The sequence below is a fragment of the Schistocerca nitens genome, chromosome 3 (assembly GCF_023898315.1).
Source record: "Schistocerca nitens isolate TAMUIC-IGC-003100 chromosome 3, iqSchNite1.1, whole genome shotgun sequence".
NCBI lineage: Eukaryota > Metazoa > Arthropoda > Insecta > Orthoptera > Acrididae > Schistocerca > Schistocerca nitens.
In genome coordinates, this window is record NC_064616.1 from 573,262,213 (window position 1) to 573,286,734 (window position 24,522).

The 24,522-nt window shown below is 39.2% G+C and overlaps 1 protein-coding gene across 1 annotated transcript in view; it reads left to right on the forward strand.

Moving 5' to 3' along the window:
- Positions 1-24,522, forward strand: part of LOC126248483 (microfibrillar-associated protein 1) — an 87,701-nt gene that overhangs the window by 61,362 nt on the left and 1,817 nt on the right. The window contains exons 6-7 of the mRNA XM_049949502.1: positions 7,709-7,869; positions 10,682-10,841. Coding sequence (XP_049805459.1) covers positions 7,709-7,869; positions 10,682-10,841 — 321 coding nt within the window. The remainder of the gene's footprint in view (positions 1-7,708; positions 7,870-10,681; positions 10,842-24,522) is intronic.

Here is a 24,522-nt window from a genome sequence, read left to right on the forward strand (position 1 = left end):
ATCTGTATGAAGTTCTTGTGTCAAGAGTAAATTTTAGGTCTGCTTGGAGGTTCTTTAATGTACTCAGTGTGAAATTTGTACCAAACATTTGTTGCAGAGTTCGTTTCATGAAACCAAAACACACAGCAAGCATGCTCCACACCAGTGAAAGTAACTGTTTTAACTGTGCACTATGCTGGTGCTCCTCTGGTGACAGAATGGGATACTGTTGCACTACGTGAATCAAACGTGAGGTTACTTGCTACAAAATGACACATCTATCAATTCTGTAAGTTATCTCAACAAATTTCTATGTCATTCCAAAGTTGTAAAGCCCTTTTTGCCCTCACTGTGTATGTGTGGAGCTTCTAATGCTGTCTCACATGAGTACACAGCATCTGTGTGTTCTTCACAGTATTCAGTCAACATATGATGCTGTTCACACCCATATTACTGTATACCCTACCACGCCTGGTAACAGCACTAATGCAGTCTGGTGGCTGTTCACCTGTTGCAGAGAATTGCAACTCTAATAATCTACATACCCACCAATGGTGTGTACATGTATGAAGTTACATTGACATCTGACCATCTGTTTTGAGTGCTTCACTTTTTTTTTTTTTTTTTTTTTCAAACTGTGTATTTTCATGTCTCCTGTGTACTGTGTTACTGCTCTCTCCATACGCATGCTACAGTTCACAGTTCTCTTGTGGTTTATTTTCGAATTACTTTATTTCCATTTTTGGAGTTGTTAGTGCTCGATTTCCATTTTTATGTAATTCCTTTCTGTTGTTTCTCATTCTCATCCCTATTTAACTAACAGCATATAAACGACAAGGCCTCACAACTCAACTATGACGTCACACAACCCAGGCGAGGCACTTAGTGTCAACCCTGCCTTTCGCCAAATCGCTGCACTAACACCATTTCAGAAACAGATAGATATAAGACAGTAAAAGACGTTAAGATGATCAAGCTTGACTATAAATGAAATTACTGTGAGTTGATTTGTTATCTCAGGAAACAAAGCGGAAGCATTTACTGTTTTCATCTGTGTCAGATATAGAATCATGAAATTGTTTTGCACTTAACACAATTCCAGGCACTAAAAGCTGTTGAGCTGCAAGAAATGACATTACTGAGACATAAAGCATTCCCCCCCCCCCCCCCCCCCCCCAGGTATGTCAGTTGTAAAATAACATATGACACTGAAGCAGACGGTGCTAATTAACAACAGCGTATTTTGAGTTACCGTATGTTATATGTTTCATTAATTTTAAAGACAAGGATATAAACACAGTAGGCAGTGCATTCTGACAGTACACATGAAACTACTAACTTCCAGAATGTTGTATTTTGGGAAACAGCAGATAAAGTTATCAGTTTAATCCTTAATTGATCGCTAGCGTTTTCTACCAATGACACCTTCAATTGTACCAAAGTTTTTATTTACGCTGACACAGTTTTACTCCTGTAACACTGACACAAACAAAATTGTGGAATATGCAACTTACACATCTAGACGATATTCAACAAATCATAATATACATCCATAACATATTTCAGATATATGGTTTGAAGTAAGTTGTAAACAATAAAAGTGGAAAAAAGATTACTGATAACTCTCACTAAACCTATGAGCACAACCAAAACATACAGAAGTATTTATGAATTGCATGAAACAGCCCAGCATTACTCTAACAATGAAAGCATTCATTCTGCATTACACTTAATGGAAACATTGTGCAGAGTTACAAAGTAGCAGTCCTCGTGAATGTTTTCATTTGCTATGTGCATTTCACAGACATAGTGACTGATGTCAAAGCCTCTTAATAGTTAATGTAAGGACAGATGGTAATTATTACTCAAACTATATCACATTTGCACTTCTAGATAACAAATTTTCTTCTACTAAACATCTTAAATATTAACAGTGTGGTTCTCAGTTATTGTGGTAAGGGGCACAGCACAACACGTAGGGAAGATAATAGATTAAGTTTACAAATGGGAGATCACATCCCACTAACTGATTTCTACACAAAAATAACTTTCACACAAATAGAGGAAGAAAAACAAGACGATCCAAATTCATGACACATAAAGGAAATACATACATGAAACCCTTGTCCAACCACAGTTTATGTTCAAGGCAGGATCAACATAGCATGTGGTCAAAGACGTGCAAATACTTCTCACCAAACTCTACAGAATGACAGTGTGGCAAAGAATGCTGTGCTGATAATAAGCAACATGAATGAGAGTCATCTTAGGGACAGTAGAGTTGCTATCATTGCATCTTGAATGTGAAACAAGAGTTTGCTGCTTTCAGTGGAAAACTACAAGCAGATTGTTGGAGGAATGAAATAGCTGTATTTTTTAATTAATAAGGTATGCTATATAGCAGAAAAAGACCTATCTAAATATTAGGGCGAGTACACACAGTAAGTAACATATTTAGAAAACACACAATGCAGCACAAAAAAGGCACTAGAACTAAGAGAAGGTACATATTAAGGTACATATTAAAACATTAAAAATACAGGAATTTACTAGTTCAAATATGAAAATGAAAAGTGGTGCATATGACCAGCAGAATACACTACTGGCCATTAAAATTGCTACACCAAGAAGAAATGCAGATGATAAACGGGTATTCACTGGACAAATACACTCCTGGAAATTGAAATAAGAACACCGTGAATTCATTGTCCCAGGAAGGGGAAACTTTATTGACACATTCCTGGGGTCAGATACATCACATGATCACACTGACAGAACCACAGGCACATAGACACAGGCAACAGAGCATGCACAATGTCGGCACTAGTACAGTGTATATCCACCTTTCGCAGCAATGCAGGCTGCTATTCTCCCATGGAGACGATCGTAGAGATGCTGGATGTAGTCCTGTGGAACGGCTTGCCATGCCATTTCCACCTGGCGCCTCAGTTGGACCAGCGTTCGTGCTGGACGTGCAGACCGCGTGAGACGACGCTTCATCCAGTCCCAAACATGCTCAATGGGGGACAGATCCGGAGATCTTGCTGGCCAGGGTAGTTGACTTACACCTTCTAGAGCACGTTGGGTGGCACGGGATACATGCGGACGTGCATTGTCCTGTTGGAACAGCAAGTTCCCTTGCCGGTCTAGGAATGGTAGAACGATGGGTTCGATGACGGTTTGGATGTACCGTGCACTATTCAGTGTCCCCTCGACGATCACCAGTGGTGTACGGCCAGTGTAGGAGATCGCTCCCCACACCATGATGCCGGGTGTTGGCCCTGTGTGCCTCGGTCGTATGCAGTCCTGATTGTGGCGCTCACCTGCACGGCGCCAAACACGCATACGACCATCATTGGCACCAAGGCAGAAGCGACTCTCATCGCTGAAGACGACACGTCTCCATTCGTCCCTCCATTCACGCCTGTCGCGACACCACTGGAGGCGGGCTGCGCGATGTTGGGGCGTGAGCGGAAGACGGCCTAACGGTGTGCGGGACCGTAGCCCAGCTTCATGGAGACGGTTGCGAATGGTCCTCGCCGATACCCCAGGAGCAACAGTGTCCCTAATTTGCTGGGAAGTGGCGGTGCGGTCCCCTACGGCACTATGTAGGATCCTACGGTCTTGGCGTGCATCCGTGCGTCGCTGCGGTCCAGTCCCAGGTCGACGGGCACGTGCACCTTCCGCCGACCACTGGCGACAACATCGATGTACTGTGGAGACCTCACGCCCCACGTGTTGAGCAATTCGGCGGCACGTCCACCCGGCCACCCGCATGCCCACTATATGCCCTCGCTCAAAGTCCGTCAACTGCACATACGGTTCACGTCCACGCTGTCGCGGCATGCTACCAGTGTTAAAGACTGCGATGGAGCTCCGTATGCCACGGCAAACTGGCTGACACTGACGGCGGTGGTGCACAAATGCTGCGCAGCTAGCGCCATTCGACGGCCAACACCGCGGTTCCTGGTGTGTCCGCTGTGCCGTGCGTGTGATCATTGCTTGTACAGCCCTCTCGCAGTGTCCGGATCAAGTATGGTGGGTCTGACACACCGGTGTCAATGTGTTCTTTTTTCCATTTCCAGGAGTGTATATTATACTAGAACTGACATGTGATTACATTTTCACGCAGTTTGGTCGCATAGATCCTGAGAAATCAGTACCAAGAACAACCACCTCTGGCCGTAATAACGGCCTTGATACACCTGGGCATTGAGTTAAATGGAGTTTGGATGGCATGTACAGGTACAGCTGCCCATGCAGGTTCAACACGATACCACAGTTCATCAAGAGTAGTGACTGGCGTATTGTGACGAGCCAGTTGCTCGGCCACCATTGACCATACGTTTTCAATTGGTGAGAGATCTGGAGAATGTGCTGGCCAGGGCAGCAGTCGAACATTTTCTGTATCCAGAAAGGCCCGTACAGGACCTGCAACATGCGGTCGTGCATTATCCTGCTGAAATGTAGGCTTTCGCAGGGATCGAATGAAGTGTAGAGCCACGGGTCGTAACACGTCTGAAATGTAACGTCCACTCTTCAAAGTGCAGTCAATGTGAACAAGAGGTGACCGAGACGTGTAACCAATGGCACCCCATACCATCACGCCGGGTGATAGGCCAGTATGGCGATGATGAATACACGCTTCCAATGTGTGTTCACCGTGATGTTGCTAAACACGGATGCGACCATCATGATGCTGTAAACAGAACCTGGATTCATCCGAAAAAATGACGTTTTGCCATTCGTGCACCCAGGTTCGTCGTTGAGTACACCATCGCAGGTGCTCCTGTCTGTGATGCAGCGTCAAGGGTAACCACAGCCATGATCTCTGAGCTGATAGTCCATGCTGCTGCAAACGTCGTCGAACTGTTCGTGCAGGTGGTTGTTGTCTTGCAAACGTCCCCATCGGTTGACTCAGGGATTGAGACGTGGCTGCACGATCCGTTACAGCCATGCAGATAAGATGCCTGTCATCTTGACTTCTAGTGATACAAGGCCTTTGGGATCCAGCACGGCGTTCTGTATAACCCTCCTGAACCCACCAATTCCATATTCTGCTAACCAACGCGAGCAGCAATGTCACGATACGATAAACTACAATCACGATAGGCTACAATCCGACCTTTATCAAAGTCGGAAACATGATGGTACGCATTTCTCCTCCTTACACAAGGCATCACAACAATGTTTCACCAGGCAATGCCGGTCAACTGCTGTTTGTGTAGGTGAAATCAGTTGGAAACTTTTCTCATGTCAGCACATTGTAGGTGTCCCCACCGGCACCAACCTTGTGTGAATGCTCTGAAAAGCTAATCATTTGCATATCACAGCATCTTCTTCCTGTTGGTTAAATTTCGCGTCTGTAGCACGTCATCTTTGTGGTGTAGCAATTTTAATGGCCAGTAGTGTATTTCACAGAAAAGCAGACAACATCTCAGGTCACAAGTATGGAACAGCTTATTTCACATTTGCGTGGTAAAATACTTTTAAAAGTCTTCAGCATGTAGCCATATGTAAAAATGAATTTGCAATGTGAATTTAAAGTGACTCATTCCAAATCATTATGGTTTATCATGCAGTATGATCCATGGAACATGAAACAAACAAACAAACTAACTAACTAACTAACTAAAACTGTTGTCACATCAGGGACAAGACTCAAAGGTATGGGAATAACAAGTGTCTGCAATAGCACACACCACATCCATCCAAAAAGCAAAACTCAAATAAAAATAATAGAAAATAGACATCTTGTAAATAACCTGGTGTATATCAGAAACTAAATATTCCACTGTGAAAACAATAGGGGGGAGCAAGACAAGCAATTATGACTAGATGCACGTATCTGCCATTCCTCTTACCACCTAATAACTCACTCACACAATTCCACACCCACACTATTTGACATTTGCATTCTATCTGAAACCACATCACCTCATATCAAGGATAAGAGTCAAAGGAATTGGATAAAAAGTGTCAGCAATAGCACACACCTCATTCTTAAGGAAAGCAGCACTCAAAGAACAATAGAAATTAGAAAAATCTTAAATGACCTCTTGGCTACCAGAAACCAAATATTTTCAAAACACATTAAAAATGATAGGAAGAACAAGGGAAGCAATTATGGCTAATGACACTTTTCACCCCCCCCCCCCTTTTTCTCGCACCACGTAACTGCTGCGCGCACACACACACACACACGTAATAGGAGGAACATGACAGACAGTTATTACTAGATACACTTATCAGTCCTTCCTCTTAACACCTAACAGCTCACTCACCATCCTACACTCCACTAAGTAATACTCATTACAGTAACATAGTAGATACAAAGTATATTCTCTCAATATTGAAAATGGTGAAAATTTTGTAACATCAGAGCTGAGGAAATAAATATGTATAGGGAGAGCTTACATGTACTGTAGTTAGTACGGAAAACTTGCTTAGTGAAGTTAGCAAAAGTGGATGACTACTAATGAAAATTATGTACATTTATTTTTACTTTGTTTAAAATATGCGCTTCCTCCACAGTTTTCAGTTTCCTTTTGTTTAATGACCTATGCACCTTGTCATTTTCCATTTTACAATATTTATTATGCAAAATATTAACACCTGTCCAAACAACAGATTTACACAATTCCTGTGCTGAATGTTTGTCACAGACATCTACTGCAAAATCATCATTGGCCATAACACAATCAAGAATTAATTTATAAGCTCTTTGCCATTGGTTTTGAAGCCTGAGAAAGGAGTCACAGTCTTCATCTGATAATAGTTTTCTTATGAAACAAAAAGAATACATTACTATCAGCAATGGCATTTTCTGTGGATATCGCTACCCACCTATATTAACAAATTTAATTAGTTTGTGCTCAGCATCACATTCCTGTTTTTCAGAAAAAGATTCTCTGGTTTTTGGCATTACTTTGGAAATATACGAAGGGCAGTTAGGAAATTTGCTTGGGACTGCGTTTTGTTGGAGTTATTGCTTGCTTAGTGGTGCAGTTAACATAGCCCCAGTTTTCTGGTCTACTGCTTGTGTTTCCCACAATATATCAATTTTGCAGAACTGCAAATGGCAGACCTACGAAGTGGAAAATAATATACTGCACACATGTCACTGAAACTTGTACTGATACTCAAACTTCAACTGCGATATACTTTTGTTGATAAGTGCAGCTTAAAATGAAAGGCACTCGCTAAAGAATGCTTGCTAGGAATGAAGTTCTCTCTTTTGATCACAGATAACCGTTTCCTTAGTGTATTCTCATCGGCTGGAAATTTAAAAATATGAACCTTCTTCTTCTTGTCATAATTACCATCACAACCAGGAACACAACACTTATTCATCATGGTGATGATCACTTCTGTACTGCTACAGGCTGTATACACTTCAAAGAGCAGAAATTCACAAGGGAATTACATCAAAGACCTGAGTCATAGGTATGGGAGTAACAAGTGCCAAGGGAATTCAACTCACTAACACTACAGCTCCGAAACAGTTGTTTAGATGGCTGCACGTAGCATTGCTACAGACATCTAGGTCGCACTGATACCGGTAAGTGGCACTGACTGTATGCCTGAAGTTAATGACGTCACTTGCCTATTGGCAGAGGGTTGTAAGGCCTTGTGATTTAGGTGGTATTGATTTAACGCAGTGAGTGGTGTGACTGTTTAGATCTTTTGTGTCATAAAAGTAATGTGTTCCATTTCTTCTTTTGTGCAGATGGTAGAAGATGAGGTTCGCAAAGAAATGGCTGTGAAAGAAACGGATGAACCTTCCTTAAATGATATTAATACTGATGATGAAAATGATGAAGTTGAATATGAAGCATGGAAACTGCGGGAGTTAAAGAGATTGAAACGTGATCGAGAAGAAAGAGAAGCGTAAGTATAACTACTTCCTTGTGAAAATGAAGAAAAGGACAGTGTTTTTTTAGTTATCTTGTTTTTACCATATAGTGTTATATGTACAAACATATGGTAATATAAATAATGGAAGGAACTGAGGTTCTGAGTTGATGAGATGTTGAGTCATCATTAAGTACATGCTTTCAGACAACTCCTTTCGACTTATAAATTACATAGACACCTAAACAGCTGCATTGTCCTGGCTGACTTCATTGTGCGAGCACTGGAGCCTAACAGGAGTGAAGTGTTGCATTGGGTGGTGTGGTCAGTTGAATAAAGGATGAAGGGAGCAGGAAGGAGGTATGGGGTAGAGTGGTAGACAACTGGGAGTGAGAAGCAGCAGGCACATGGGATACAAATGAGGCACTAGTGAACTTATTCTGAATGCAGGCAAGTGGAATTGGGCATGGTACTAATTGGCATGTAAGGGCAAATTTAAAAGTGAAGATAGAACAGGAGGGGGAAGACTGGAAGAGGAGGGTGTGAGTGCAAGATGAGTGCAGTTAGGCTCTTGGAACAGGAGTGTAGATGGTTGTGAGGCCGCAGCTAGCAGAGATTGAGATCAGGGTGACTGGGGGTTCAAAGGATGTGTTGTAATGACGATTTTTAGCTACATAAATCAGAGATGATGATGTTGGTAGAATTGTCCTTGCAACAGATAGGTCAGTCCTGTAATCGTTCTGGCCTTGATCTTTCCCCTAGCCCCTGCCTCGCAGTCACCTCCACTCCTCCCCTGTGACCAGAACTTCACTCATCATACACTCACACCTTCCTCTTCTGTCTTCCTGCTCCTCTGTTCTCTCTCCTACCACTCATCCACACCATTGAGTGCCTTGCACAACTCCTGCCTGAAGGCAGAATGAACTCATTGTTGCCATATTCCTGTCCTGTGCTTCTGCTGCCTCTTCCTTACAACCATCAGTCACCCTCCCCTCCAGTCCTCTCTGTTAAACATAGTTAGGGGTAAAGAGGACCATTAGAGTAAAGACCATCAGCTTATAAAGTGATGTACATTACCTACATCTTTTACAACACTAATTCCATGTGCTAGTTTGTCATCACACATTTCCATTTGCAGTATCACTTCTACTGCTGTTGTTATAAATGTGCTGTGCGGAATAAGGGATTTGGTAAGTGTCATATCCTATAGTATTTGTCTTAGGCATGTTGTGAAATTTTATGAGCAATGTTGTCTGTTGTCATTCACTATTAACAGTTTCTTAGGGGTATATATGGGAATTTTTTTGTCCCCGTAGATTCTCTAATTCCATTACAAGTGGTAGGATTAGAGTTGATTTGGTCGTGTGATCTCCTGTGACCACACTCACTCATATTCTCTTTCCTGTTGAATCTGTTCTAGTAAGCTGGATACAGGCCATGTACTATTAATCCTTTCACTGTTGCGGATGTGCTCTTTGCATTCAATGCTGAGAGCGGCTTTTGTTGTGGCTGTACTGCTTACCGAAAGCTGATTCCTGTGCTGAGAGACAGTATTCCGGCTGATAGGTAATATTTATCATTCGATTTTTTGAAAACTGTTAGTGAAAATATTTGATTTTTGCACATCTTACAGTCTGGTATCTTCACTCGATAAAGAACTGAATTTCTTTTCATTATCCGTCATACTTACTCCGCTGCATCAAATTAAGTTAAACGTTGAATGAAATTTTAAAGAGATTGCAGAAGTAAGAATGCACTGCGCAAACATTGTGTAGTCAGTTTTAGCTCTTACATTGCAGTGAATGAAATATAGCTAAGATATCAAAATTTTATTTAAATCTGAGAGCAGAATGATATCTCACTTCATTCTCGAGTTATTTATTTATTTATCATATCCAAGACATCACATTCTCGAGTTATTGGGTTTTATATCTGACTGACACACACACACTACACACCTGTTCATGCAATGCACCTCGTGAATCGTGTGGTCATATCAAATTTTCATGTGTCCTAAATGAGGCACATATTTTGCGTGAGAAATAATGGAAACTTTTTTTTTTTCATCAATATTTGGAAGTAACTTGTCAGCAGCAGTGAGAATTCAGCAGCTCAGATTGCATACATATGTCCATAGCACTGTAGGAAAGCTCAAGTGATGCTTGGATACACATCCACAGCACCTGGCAACTCGCATAGCAGGACATGTATACACGTTCACAGAAGTGAAAGGGTTAAGCAAGGTACTATGTCCTAGCTGTGGTTTCTGTGGCTAAGGGTTAGGTATTCACAAGTATTAGGGAAAAACTGATGTACTGTGTATTTTTAATCTGTGGAGCAATAGTTCATTGTCTACTTTGTCCCTGGATTTGGTACTGGACCCCATATGCCATTCTCTCCAGCTCAGCTCTTTGACTTCCCCAACACCACATACAATTTACCTTGACCATTCCCTTCCAATTGGCACAAGAGATGTATGATTACCAAATTCTAAAATACTGGCCTGGAAATTGACCCTTGTGGGCATACCTTGATTGATCTTTTGGTTACTTTTTGTGTGCCTGCTGTCTGTTTCACCACTCTATTCGTACAGTAATTATGAAAGTTGTAGAATAGAGTGGGGTGCCTGTACTTCAACAATAAATCTGATGTATTCATACAGAGAATAGGAGGAGTCCATATGTAAAGATTCCATTGTGGGCTATCTGTTATGATTTCAGTTGCATATAATGTGTGTTTTGTTGAAGTAATAGTATTTTAAATGCTTGTAAGAATGTGAGCTATGCAACACATCTATCAGTGGGGGACCACATTACTTGAGAATGAAAAATATTTTCAATCATTCAAGGGTTGAGAGAGAACGTATGGAAATTGAACGACTGAGAAATATGACAGAAGAAGAACGCAGAATTGAACTACGCAACAATCCAAAACATGTCACGAACAAAGCAGCCAAAGGAAAGTACAAATTTCTGCAGAAATATTATCATCGGGGAGCTTTCTATATGGTGAGTGCATTGAATATCTGTTTTGACTACGTGAGCGTAGCCTGTAAGCCTTGAGTTTGTTTATGTGCATTTATTGAGCTTCAACTTTGTGCGTGATAAAAGTTTGATTATTATTCACCTTCTGATCATGTTTCCTTTGGTGAGATATTCCACCTTGTGCAAGACTTTGTTAAAATGTTTGCATTTGACAGGATCATTCATGCTTTTCTTAAGTTTTACATTGAACTGTATCTGAATTTCCTCATGTATAAATGACCTTAGAGTGTCTGCAGTGTCATCATTTATGGCAATGAAAAAATATTGTGGAAGTATACTACTGTGCCTCACTGCTTTGTTTGTTTCAGTTAGATATTTTGTTGTGTCCATTTTTAGTAATGATAATAAGAAACTAGTCCTTTTGTTTTTGTATTAAATCTCACCTAAAAATTTATCACAGTTGAAAATTATTTATATTTTTGTTTCCCAGTGTCTTCATTTGTTTCCTCAACTTTCTTAGTGATTCATTATCACAGCATTTTTCTTCTTCTTTTTAATTTCCTTCGGTCATCTTACCACTTCCTCTAGTTTTTAATCTTAGTAATTAATTGAAATCCTTATTTTTCTTCCCTAGTGCTAGTTAAATTTACTATTTACAACACCCTTGCCATATATCTAGTCTTTGGTGTTTCTCTCTTTATTCTTCCCTTGCTGCTCATTTGTGCCCTTTTATCCTCTGCTTATCAATAATTCATTATCAACATATAACAATCACAGCTATTGTCTCTCATTGTATAGCTTTAACCTTTTCGTGGTTATGGGCATATGTGTATGCCCAATAGGTTGATCACCCAGACAGCTATGGGCGTATTTGTATGCTCGGCAGGTAGAACACACAGATGGCGAAGGGCATTCATGTACCCCCAACAGACAGGAAGGCCTGATGCTGGGCGCAGGAGCAGATAAATAGGCACAACAGAATGATGACTCACGGTTGTCTGCACTCCAATATCCCTTCCAGTGCCGTTGTTATCTGCTCTTCTTCGTACTGTCAGAAAATGCTACAGCTTTCACCTGCTCCAGGTTCCTTTCTGCTTAGAGGCTCCTTTCTGCTTGGACATAAATCGAATAAATAGAGTTTGATTTCCTAATGTACACAAGACAAATGACACAAACAGATATATAATCGGAAGGGCCTGTATTACATTAATGAACTGATATACAAAAGGTGCGCAGTGCACCAAAATACTTGCAATTTTTCATCACCACCTTCAGCCTCGCACAACAGAAAAGTCACATACTACTGAGTAACTGTAATTTGGCTTCCTAATCTACAAGATACACATGATACAAACGTATATAAAGTTAAAAGGCATGAATAATCCTCCAGAGCTAACATATCAGATGGTTCAAAGGGCTAAAAGTGTAGCAAAATACTGACAGCTTCTTAGCAACTCTTGCAGCCACGTGGAACAGAAAACTGCATGCACTACCAAGTAACTTTAAGTTGATTTCATAATCTACAAAGAATACATGATACAAACATGTGAAAGGACATGAATTATCCTATAGAACTGATGTATCAGGTGTTTCAAAGGGCGAACAGTGTAGCAAAATACTTGCAGTTTCTCAGAACCCATGTGGTCGCACGGAACAGAAAATGGCACGCACGGCCTAGTATCTGTAATTTGATTTCCTAACCTACTAAGTACACATGATACATGTATAATGTGAAAAGACATGAATTATCCTACACAATTCATTTATCAGGTGTTGTAAAATGTGAGCAGTTTAGCAAAATACTTGAAGTTTCTCAGCAACAGTGGCTGCCATGTGGAACAGAAGACAGTCCAAATTTTGTGAGTCTTCACTGAGAACTGTTCACTTTAAAACTTAATATATGTTGAAATGTATTGACCTGATATTAATGAGATTTTAATAGATTGCAGGCACATATATTGCTAGTGTAGAACTCGTGTTACAGAATTTTCCATTCACAGTTTATCATTTATCTAAACTAACATTTTCCTATCTCAGGATAAACTTAAAACTGAAAGCTTGGATTAATTTTAAATTTCTCTATCGTGGTTATTGAAAACTGCAAACATAATGACTGTACAGTGTGATAGGGGTTTTATAAAGAACATTATTGAAGAGTGGTTCTGTGTGCACTGGAATGTGCAATTAGCCTACAGTGGCCATAGCATGCAGCAGTCATAGAACTGAGTCAGCTACCCACCAGTGAGGCACACAATGCCTTCGTCCCTTCAGCTGGTCGGGCAGGTTGGGTGCTCGGTCCTAGCAGCTGCAAAAGGGTTAATACAGGAGCACCATAAGTAGACAGTTCTAGTTACTGTACTTATCTTTTGAATGAAAGCTTTCTTCTGTGTAAGTGCTTGTGTTATGTATGTCATTCTTATATTTTGTCAGTTGCATCATGGTTGACTGTACATAAAGGAAAATTCAAAATAATTAAAATCACAGAGAGACAGAAAGCCTGGCCTGTTCATACTTTCAGGAGGAACAGCTACCTCTACTGCCCGTTGAAACGTTTGAAATAGATCATGGCACTCCTTCACGATGGAGGAACTGAGTTTCCATCTTCACTCAACCCAGTCCTCTTTCCTCTCAAAGAAGGACCCTGCTGTTCTGAAAGTTGTGTGTGCTGTGATGTGTTTCAAGTAATTCTGTCAATAGTACTGGAATTTACATCTCTTGGTTTTAATTATAATGTTTAACTTCACTTTTGTGGTCAATTGTTTTTAAATATGTAAAAGTTTTGTCTTGAACCTTTGTGGCAGTCTGATATCCATCTGGTTCAGATACATTAATGATATATACACCATCATTACCCATGACTGAGCAAAACTATTGGACTTCCTACAACAAATTAACATAATTTCACAGATAATTGCCTATCTGTGCATGCTTTGTAAGTAGCCATACATATGTCATGCAGAAACCTAGTGCCCCCGAATTTTTTCTGTGAAAACTTGTAAAGTCTTTTAAATAAAAGAAATATTATTAACATTCTATGTCTTTATTATTCATGTCTACATATTTGCAGCCATCTACAGCTAGAGGGCTCCAAATTGTTGTGTGTAACATGGCAATGTGTAACATAACTGTGTTAATGCGTGACGAACGGTGTGCTGTAATTGAGTTTCAAATTCAAGGAGTTTGTCCACACACGGATCACACTCCCCTTCAGCATGACAATGTCAAATAACATACGAGCACTGCAACATCTGCATCAGTTCAACGTCTTGGGTTCACTGTCATTGGTCATCCTCAATATGGTCCCAGCTTGACCACATCTGATTTTCATCTGTATCCAGTCCTTAAAGAACACCTTCAAGGACTTCACTCTCATGGTAGTAAAGCGGTGCAAGTAGAGGTGAGGTTGTGGCTCCGTCGGCAGTCATCATTCTACAGTGATAGTATCAACAAACTAGTCTCTTGTTGGGAGAAATGCATTTGTCTCCAGGGAGACTATATTGACAAATTAATATGTAGACATGAAGAATAAAGATGTAGAATGTTAATAATGTTTGTTTCATTTAAAAATCTTTCAGAGTTTTCACATTAAAAAATTTTAGGTATTAATTTTCGACAAGCCCTCCTATCAACTTACCTGGTCAAAATGAAATGGTATCATGAAAAACAATTGGTGTAAATTATGAAAAGGGTACAGAATGTTTCAGACATCCTCGAAGGAAGCTGATTCAAGGGATGTGTGTAATGGCAGACATAACAGTTTTAAATGTTATGTACAATATGCATTAGGATAAATTACTGCTCACCACACAGAGGATGCTTTGAGTAGCTGACAGGTACATTAAAAAGTACATTGAAAAGCAAACCAAGGTATTAGACAAATTCCACACAAACATGGCCACTGTTATTTCTGAGCATTGAGGTGCAACAACAGTGCCCACGTGTGTGTGAGTTGTGCATGTATGAATGTGTATGTGTGTGTTTTTGTAAATCTGAATAAGAGTTTGTCCGATAGCTTAGTTACTTATTTACTCCTTGGCACTAGAGCCCTTGTGGGGCCTTGGCCTCCTGTACAATCTCTGTCCACTCTTCTGTGCTGGCTCTTCATCTTCTAACTCCGATTCTTCTCAAGTCCTCCTCCACGTTGTCTAGTCATCTGGTCCTTGGTCTGCCCCTTATATGGCTTCCACGTGGTTTTCCTTTGAAAACTTTCTTGACTGTGCTGCTCTCCACCTTTCTTTCTGCATGTCCCAACCAACATAGTATATTATTCTTTATTTCTGTCATATCTGGTTTGTTATACAACTCTCTGATTTGTTATGCAACTCTCTGATCTCATTATTTCGATTCGCCCAAACCCCCTATCATTCACTGGCCTGTATATTTTCCTAATTACCTTCCTTTCCCATCTCTGCAACAACTCCTCATCATTTTGCATCATTATCCAAGTCTCTGAATCATACATCACTACAGGTCTCACTTCTGTACAATACACTGTCAGCTTCAGATTCCTACCGAGGCTTCTTGCTTTAAATACTTTAATCAGTGCAGACTCCTGTTACCAGCTGCAATCCATGCATGTATTTCTTCTCTCATATCATTATTCTCAGTTGTCAGTGATCAAAGATGTTTAAAGCTCTCACAGATTTTATATTCTTTCCCGTTCAAAGCCATGCTTCTGTCTCCTTCACTATACCTTTTCCCAGATGTTAACATATACTTGGCCTTTGACTGATTAATTGTCAGCCCCATTTCCACTCCATATCTTCCTAATTTTTCAAGCTTTTCTTCCAGGTCCTGTTTCCTCCTGGATAACAAATCAGTAACATCTGCATATGCAATATCATGCATCACTCCATTAAACAGTGTTCCTCCAGTGTTGCCACTTGGTCTCTTTCACGTTACCCTCTCCAAGGCGACATTAAACAGATTAGTGGAGGGCACATCACCCTGCTGCAATCCTTGATTAACTTCAAATGCCTTAGATAAAGTGCCCTCAACCTTTACTTTGCATACCGTTCTTCTCAAAGTCATTTGAACCTGTCTTATCAGTTTTTTGGGTACTCTTTCTTCTTGCATTGCCTTCCAGAGTTGATCCCTTTTGATACTATTATAATCTTGTTTGAAATCAATGAACAGCTGGTGGACATTGATGTTATCCTCATAACATTTTTCAGGCATCTGTTTAATAGTAAAAATCTGATCTGTAGTGGCTCTATTAGCTCAGAAACCACACTGGTAGTCTCCTAGATACTCTTCTACATATGTTCTGAGTTGCCCAGCCATGATTTTTCCTAATACTTTATATACTATGCAGAGTAGTGCAATTCCTCTATAATTTGCACTGTTGGCTTTGTTATGTTTCTTATGAATAGGGCAGAGTATTGCTGTATTCCATTAGTCTGGAATATTTTCATTCTGCCATATTTCTGCTATAATGTCATGCAAAACCCTTATTAGTTTTGTCCCAGAGCTTTATTGTTTTTAACAGTCTTGATACTAACTTTAATTTCTTCCACTGAAGGTTCCTTGACGGATTCCTAGTAATCTTCTTCTCTGTTTACTTCCAGCTCCACTCTTCTACCATATCAGCATCAACCTCACCTTTGTTTTCCGATTCTGTATTCAGTAGTTCACTAAAATACTCCACCCATCTGTCTAAAATCTGATCTTTTCCTCCAGTCAGATTTCCCTCCTTATCTTTACAGAAAGGTACTCTGAGTTGAAATCCTTTCTTTATATCATTCACCCTCATATAGAATTTCCTTGTTTCTTGAGCAGTCTTTCTCTCTTCTAATTCATCAATCCACCATCTTTCAAATTCTCTCTTTTTCCTCCTACATTCCTAATCTGATTCCTTTCTCTTCACCTCGTATTCTTCTACAGTAATTCTTGTTCTCCTCTGTGGCATTCTTTTTCTTGTCTCATTCCTTTCTTCTATCTTCCTCCTACAATCTTTATCAAACCAGACCTATGTTCTCGATTGCTTCTTTCTACCCAGTACAGTTTCAGCTGTCTCATGTATTGTACCTTTGACTGTTTCCCATCTTTCTTCAATACCCTCTCCTGCCTGATCTTTGGCTTCATTAAGTCTATTTGTCAAAATAGTTTTATACTGTTGTACTGTATTTTCATCATTTCCTAATTTGGCATCATCAAACCTTGGTACAATAGTTTCCTTGGTCTGTCTTTAATTGGCTATCTCTGTCGGTATTTGATTCTTACCGAATAGTGATCACTATCTCCATCTGCACCACGACAACTATTCACCTCTAATATATCTGAAGCATGTTGCCTATCTATGAGTATGTGATCAATCTGATTTTTTGTGATCCCAACTGGGGAACACCATGTAACTTTCTGGATATCCTTCCTTTGCATTCTTGTGCTTTTAAAACCATATAACCAGGTTATTGCCCATGGCAATATCAGTTAGTCTGATACCATTATCATTAGAAGCTTCATGCAGACTCTCCTTACCAGCAGCTTTCCTTTATGTAATTCTTCTTCCTACTTTAGCACTGAAGTCCACCATAACCACCTTAACATCATGCTTTGCCACCCTTGCTTTTTCGTATTCCAGTTGCCCATAGAATATATCTTTTTCCACCATCTGTTGAAACATATATACATATGAAGGATATATTGAAGAAGTGGGCTTTCATTTGTAGTACACAGGTTCTTTAGCCAACAGGCTTTAATGTCAATATGGCAGCCTTAGGAGCATTACCAAACAGAAAACTTGTGCCTCCATATCCTCTGCTTCCACAGCTGTAGAACAATGTGTGTGTCCCAGATGCTAATATTCCACTGCCTTTCCATTTCACCTCTTGTATTGCTGCCATCATTACATTATATTTCTTCATTTCCTCTTTCAGATTCTGTAGTCCTCCAGTCATGTTCAGTGTTCTTACTTTCCATGTCACTAAACACCAACTTATATGCTGTTTCTGTTGCCAAGGCCATTTGTCCTTGCATCTGTCCGGCTTCCTTTCACCTTTGGTTCCGTAATTAGCTCTTTTTTTCTGGGGTTGGGTTGTTAGCCCCATGCCCAATGCTCCTCCTTTATGCAGGCTTGGAACTGGCACTAGGAGTTTCATTGTATCTCCCAGTGATGGAGTTGTCCAGTAGCATAGTCTACTTTTAAATGTGCCTGTATCCTATATGTGATGAGTAGCAAATTTAATATTTTTATTGATAGAAATCCATCTTTAAGGACTGCTTTTCCAAAAAAAAAAAGGGGGGGGGCGATAGGGTATGGCACTAATAAAAACAATTAGAAAAGCATTTGCAAAATCAAACACTGGAAAATCCAAGATTGAATAATGACAATGTTATGAAAAGGATAGATTGCTACTCACCATGTAGAGGAGACATTGAGCTGCAGACAGGCACAACAGAAAGACTGCTATTCTTTTGAGCTTTCGGTTAAAAGGACTTCTAGGGTAGAAAACACACACACATTCACACACGTGCTACAGTGGTTGTGTGTGTGTGTGTGTGTGTGTGTGTGTGTGTGTGTGTGTGTGTAGTTTTTTTTCCCTACATTAAAAGAAGGCCCTTAGGCCGAATCCTCAAATGTATAGCAGTTTTTTTTGTTGCACATGTCTGCAACTCTACACCACCTCTATATGGTGAGTAGCAATATATCCTTCTCATAGTAAAAATCATTTGATTACAAAAGGAATCAAAATAGGTGTATCATCTGTGAGGAAAAGGAAATTATATGAAATGGTTAAGACAAACAGAGAAAAATAACTGGTTTCATATTTCAAGACATACTTTACTGTCTTAAGAGAAGCAGCTAGAGGATCAAAAAGTCTCTGTATGATGTCTATAATTAATAATCCACACAAAATTAAATGTGTGTGGACAAAATGTAAAAGAGAAACCAGTTGAGGAGTGTATGGACTTTCCAAGTAATAAATGATGGAAGTCTGATAGCCAGTACATTTAATAACCACTTCCTGGAAGTAACTCAGAAGATTGGAATGGACATTTCGAATGATATAGCAATAGAATACTTAGGATGTCAGTGCCACACACATACAACCAATTAAAAATTACTCAGTGTACTGGCAAAGAAAATTAGGAATTTAGTTCACTCCCTAAAAAGCAAAAACTGTCACAGAGTTGATAATACCTCAGCAAAATGACTAGAATCCTTTCCTTCACATGCATGCAGTGTATTCAGTGAAATATGCAACACATCACTATCAAACTGTATATAACACACAGATTGAAATATGCTATTGTGAGACCACATAATACGATGGGTAGTAAGATGCAGATTAATAATCAGTTAATTACTAACCAGTGTCACTGCTTGGCTCCTTCTCAAAGATACTGGAAAAGAATATGTATGCAAGAACCATAAAACACCTATTCCAAAATAAAACGATGGAAAATCCAGGATGGAATACTGATAATATTATGAAAAGGACAGGCTACTACTATGTTGATGTTGAGTCACAGACAAGCACACAGAATGACTGCTATACATTTAAGTAGTTCGTCTTCAGTGGCCAGAGACAGTGCCTTGGAGCCAATTTTTGGTTTCTGTGCCATAAATTTTGAAATAAAGGGGTGATGCAAGACGTTTGTTAATGTGTGTACTTAGTCACTTTTCATTTCAAAAGGGTCTCTCATCAGAATACACCATTCATAAATTCACAGAGTATATTAAACAAAATTTAAATAACAAAAAAAACTACCAGGTGGTATTTTTCGTGACTTACTAAAAGCATTTGATTGTACAGTTCTCAGTATTCTCTTAGAGAACCTCAAATATAATGGTATCAGGGAACACACTGGTAACTGCTTGTTATCCTGTCTATCAAGAAACTTGGTGAGTGCTCACAAGAAACAGCATCTTCAGAAAGTTGAATAATCGATACCAATGTACCATAGAGATCAATACCGGATTCATTCTTGTTTTATCTAAATGTTCTGCCAACATATAACTCAGAAGCAGGACTATACAATTAGAGAAACTTCAATATTTGAAAATGGAAAAAAAATTGAAAATTAATAGTTGGTTATTTTCTTTAAGCCTAAATTAACTGTGACTGAAACTTGATAAAACACAATACATGCAATTCTGTTCTGTATAAGACTTGGAACACACCATTGGAAATAATGAGTGAGGTTAAATCACTAAATGAAGTGGACTATTATAAATACTTAAATGTTTATATTACAAACCTGAACCGAAAGTTATAGGGCGTCTTAAATGTCTTAAGTTCTGCAACTTCTTTATTAATGATAGTTGCTGATTTTTGGGGTAAAAATATAGGGAATGACTTTTCTATTTTCATTCATGAATGTGTTATAGCATTCATTGAGGAAAGAAATGTTTGTTTTGTTGAAGCATGTAATAAGAATAATAATATGTGGTGTCCATCCTAGAGTCTCTTGTAGAGAGCTCTTTAAACAGTTAGGCATTTTGGAAACATGTTATCCAGCACTCACGTATTAGCGGCACAGGAAGAAGTGATGTATTTAGTACAGAAATCCTTGCCTATCTACCCTGTGATGTAAACAATGTAATAGATAACTAAAGTAACTTCAAACACAAAGTGAAATCATATCTGCTTCATATCTCCTTCTACTCATAGAAGAATTTCGTAATGTGTAGTAATATCATGTGTATGTTGCATGTGAGATGAGATGAAACATAGTTGAATATAAATCACTGTATGGGGAAAAAAGACTTAAGACGGGCATTTAAATGGTCAGTGTGTTGTAGTATTTTTCACTGAGTGAATGTATTAGAGTTTTAAATTGACTTGTTCCACACAATAAAAAGAAACTGCAATTATAACCCAGGGAACATGCAAGTGACTAACATTTGACAGATAATTTTCAAAATCTCATTTTCTCTGATGGTGTTGGTCTTTATTTCATTGATAACCAATTCTATATTTCAGTACATGCCAAACCAACCAAGAAAAAAAAAACTTGATTACCATCCTTTTCACACAAAATGACCTTGTCCTACAACCTATTTGTTAGTTATAAATGTATTAGTTTGGACCATAATTTGTTGCACAATCAGCCTAGTCCACAATCTGGTTTCCTATGCTGTCTTATTCTGTCTGAGATGTATTAATGATCTAAAAAGCAATCAAAGAAACCTCTTCCCCTCCTGTTTCCCATCTCCCTTCTACTCTTGCCCACTTCACTTGACACAAACCCTCACCCCAGTTTACCAGCAGAATTTTGTTCTGCCAGAACTTTACACACCATGTATGTAGCCTATAGTATCCTATTCCAAAGGATTTCTAGTTTGCGCTTCACCCCAGAAGCAACATGGATTCTTGATTTCAACACCTGTACCTCAGAACTGCACATTTGGAGCTTACTCTACAATATACTCTTGGTCTTGGACCCCCTAAGCTTACTCTAAATGCTTCCTTTGTTTTGTACCTTAGTTTCACTTCTTACCAATTTGGGTGTTCCAGTTGTTAGTACACTGGACTCACATTTGGGAGGAGCAGAGTTAAATCTGTGTTTGGTCATTTATCCTCTTTCCACACGTTTCATTTCTTTTTCTATCCCAGTTCCTCTTCCCACATTCATTGCAGTGATTAATACATAATTCAGGAAGGGTAGGATTCACATCAACATTTAGCTTCGGATAATTCTGTGAAATGAAATGGCGTGTGACGAGGGCCTCCCGTCGGGTAGACTGCTCGCCTGGTGCAAGTCTTTCGACTTGACACCACTTCGGCGACTTGCGCGTCGATGAGATGAAACAATGATGATTAGGACAACACAACACCCAGTCCCTGAGCGGAGAAAATCTCCGACCCAGCCGGGAATCGAACCCGGGCCCTTACGATTGACAGTCTGTTGCGCTGACCATTCAGCTACCAGGGGCGGACGGATAATTCTGTATTGGTGATAACCTATCCAAAACATAGAATTGTATGATGACACTGTTTTTCCATTTGAACAAAATGCACCCAACATGAATGCTTTAAAACGCCATGTATGGTAAACAGAACTAGTCTGCTGATAAAGTTATCAATTTGTTTATGCTACTGCAAAATGAACATATAACCATAACAGTAACTATACTTCATGAAAATTGTGCCAGACAGAAAACTTTTCTGTTTGTCCTTGCATAAATTTCATTTTGGGAAAAGTTACGTAAATTTCTTAGGAGAGGCATATGTGACAATAATTGCAATACTGTTGTGGATATCAAGAACTGCTGTATGTAGTTCCTTGATGACACACACATTTGGAAGGCTTTATGTGGCTAACACAGAAATGGAAGACAAAATACAGTTACTGATTGTGACAGATGAGCATTAAATAGTATTGTTATCTGTAATAAAGAAGACAACTTCCATAAAAAAGGAACTACTGAGTTTAATATGTGTCTGGAGACCATAAGATCAGTATTAACAATGTAACTGGAACAGCATAAACAAAATATTCGTGGTTAAGCTGTCCAAACCTCTTGGAAATCATATGAATATAAAGAAGAGGCTTCAGTGCTACAAAGTGCACACTACCTGTGTTACAAACTATTGAACACAACTAATATGATTCAGTGAGACTAGTTTAATGCTTTTTCCAGAAGCAGGACATATGAGGGGGGCAGGGGACCCGAAAGTAATGAGCATTTTTCTCTGGCAGTTGGTGGAACACTAGTTCTGAATTCTCCTGCTAAATGCCTTCATTAGAGACCATTTTGTATCAGTTGTCCTAGTGGCATGGATGTAGAAACATTATTGTGGTCAGTGTGACTGTTTCTTGTGTTTGGTGAATTTTTCAGTGGCGGACATTTGCCAATGTGCTAACATCAAGTTCAGTTTCCTGTTGGGGAAACCAGCAGCAAAAACTTCGCAGTGCTTCTGACTGTTTATGAGAAATAAGCTATGAGGCAGGCAAAGACTTACAAGTGGTTTTCTCATTTTAAAAGTGGTCAATTATCAGTTGAAGATGAATCATGACTTCCAGAATTGACATAAACATTGAAAAAAATTGTATTGTGGTCATGTTTAATCATAGTAGAACAGCTGATAAATTACAAACTTCCAGCATGCTGGAGTAGCTTGGATCAGCAACTTCTTTTAATCAGTAGAACAAAAAACCACTCCAAGTTGCAAATTCTTACTTTTTATTCTTTTAATGACTACTTTCTGGCCAAGATCCATTTTCAAATCTCATAACAGAGTCAAAAATGGTATCTCCAAAGATGTCAAAAATTTGCAATGAACAGTTGATGAATTGATGGAAATGGCTGGAAAATCCTGGAGTTCACACAAATGAATTTTGATGGAAGATGAAACATATTGTGGCAAAATTCATCCCGCGTGTGCGAGAGAGCCAATCATTTGCGCATGTGCTGGGAAGTGAAGGAACAGTCAGAAATTGATCTGGACTTTGAGGCAAAAGTCATAATGGGTGATGATTCATGGTGTTGTGCATATGATCCGGAAATGGAGCATCAATCCAAGGAGCAGAAGACTCCATCATCACCAAGACCAAAGAAAGCAAGGAAAGTGAGATCCCAGGGCATGTTTGTTTACTTTTTCAATGGCAAGGAGATCATCCATCGTGAATTCATTCCCCAGGGTACTGCAGTTAACTGACATTACTACCTGGGAGTACTAAAATGAAACAATGAGAGAAAAACACCTGCATTGTGGCAATTAGGAGATTTGCTTTTGTCCCACAACAACGCCTCTGTGCACACAGCATTGAGTTGCAAGCAGTTTTTGCCCAAAAACCAAATGACAACAGTTTCTCCCACCCCTCGCCCCCTCTACTCATTAGATTTAGCCCCCTGTGGTTTTTTTTTAAATCACAAGAAAGAAAAGAATTCTGAAAGGAAAGTATTTTCAAGATGTTGAAGAAGAGGAAAATAATGCTGTAGGCACTAAACAGCAAATTTCAGTCAAGTTTAAAAACTATTTCCACCAGCATAAAAAGTGTTGAGAAAAGTATATTATGTCTGACAGACACTATGTTGAAGGTGTTTAAGTTTTGAAAGTGTTCTGTCAAATAAATGATTTTTTGTAAAACAATTTTTATTATTTTTTGGTCCCCCTCATACATGTGGAGGACACCAGGAGAAGATACAGCTTGGACTACCTTTTAACAGCTGTGAAGCATAGTGTTGATCTTGTAAGGTAATCCTCTCCCCCTTTCATGTACATACAGCTGCAAATTTCCAATATTAATTTGATGAGCATTATAGCAAAATAATAAATTTTCCTTGACCTCCAGGATAGCCAGATTTGCACGTCACAGAGCCAGTCTTACCAATTTTGTAAAAACAGTTAAGGATCCCGTTACTCTCCACTAATGTATGTTATTGAAATGAAACAGTACCATTCTGAGAAATATAATGAAATACCATTGGAAGTTATTGAGAACCGTATTCATTAATTTACAGGAGGATTCAGGCTTTTTTTTTTTTTTTTTTTTTTTTTTTTTTTTTAAGCAGAGGTGGTCCAACATGATATGGTGTGTGTTCATTGCACCCAGGTCACTTTGAAAGCTTCACCATATGTTAAACAATTCTTTGTAACAAACAAAACTCTTCGTGTTATTGCTTGTGGATGTTGGCCTCATTCTACAATATGAAACAAATGTATTTTTCCATTTTAAGATGTTTTCAGGAATACGTTAGTGTGTGTGTGTGTGTGTGTTTCCTGTCACAAATGAAGGTGAAGATCTAGGTTTTTTT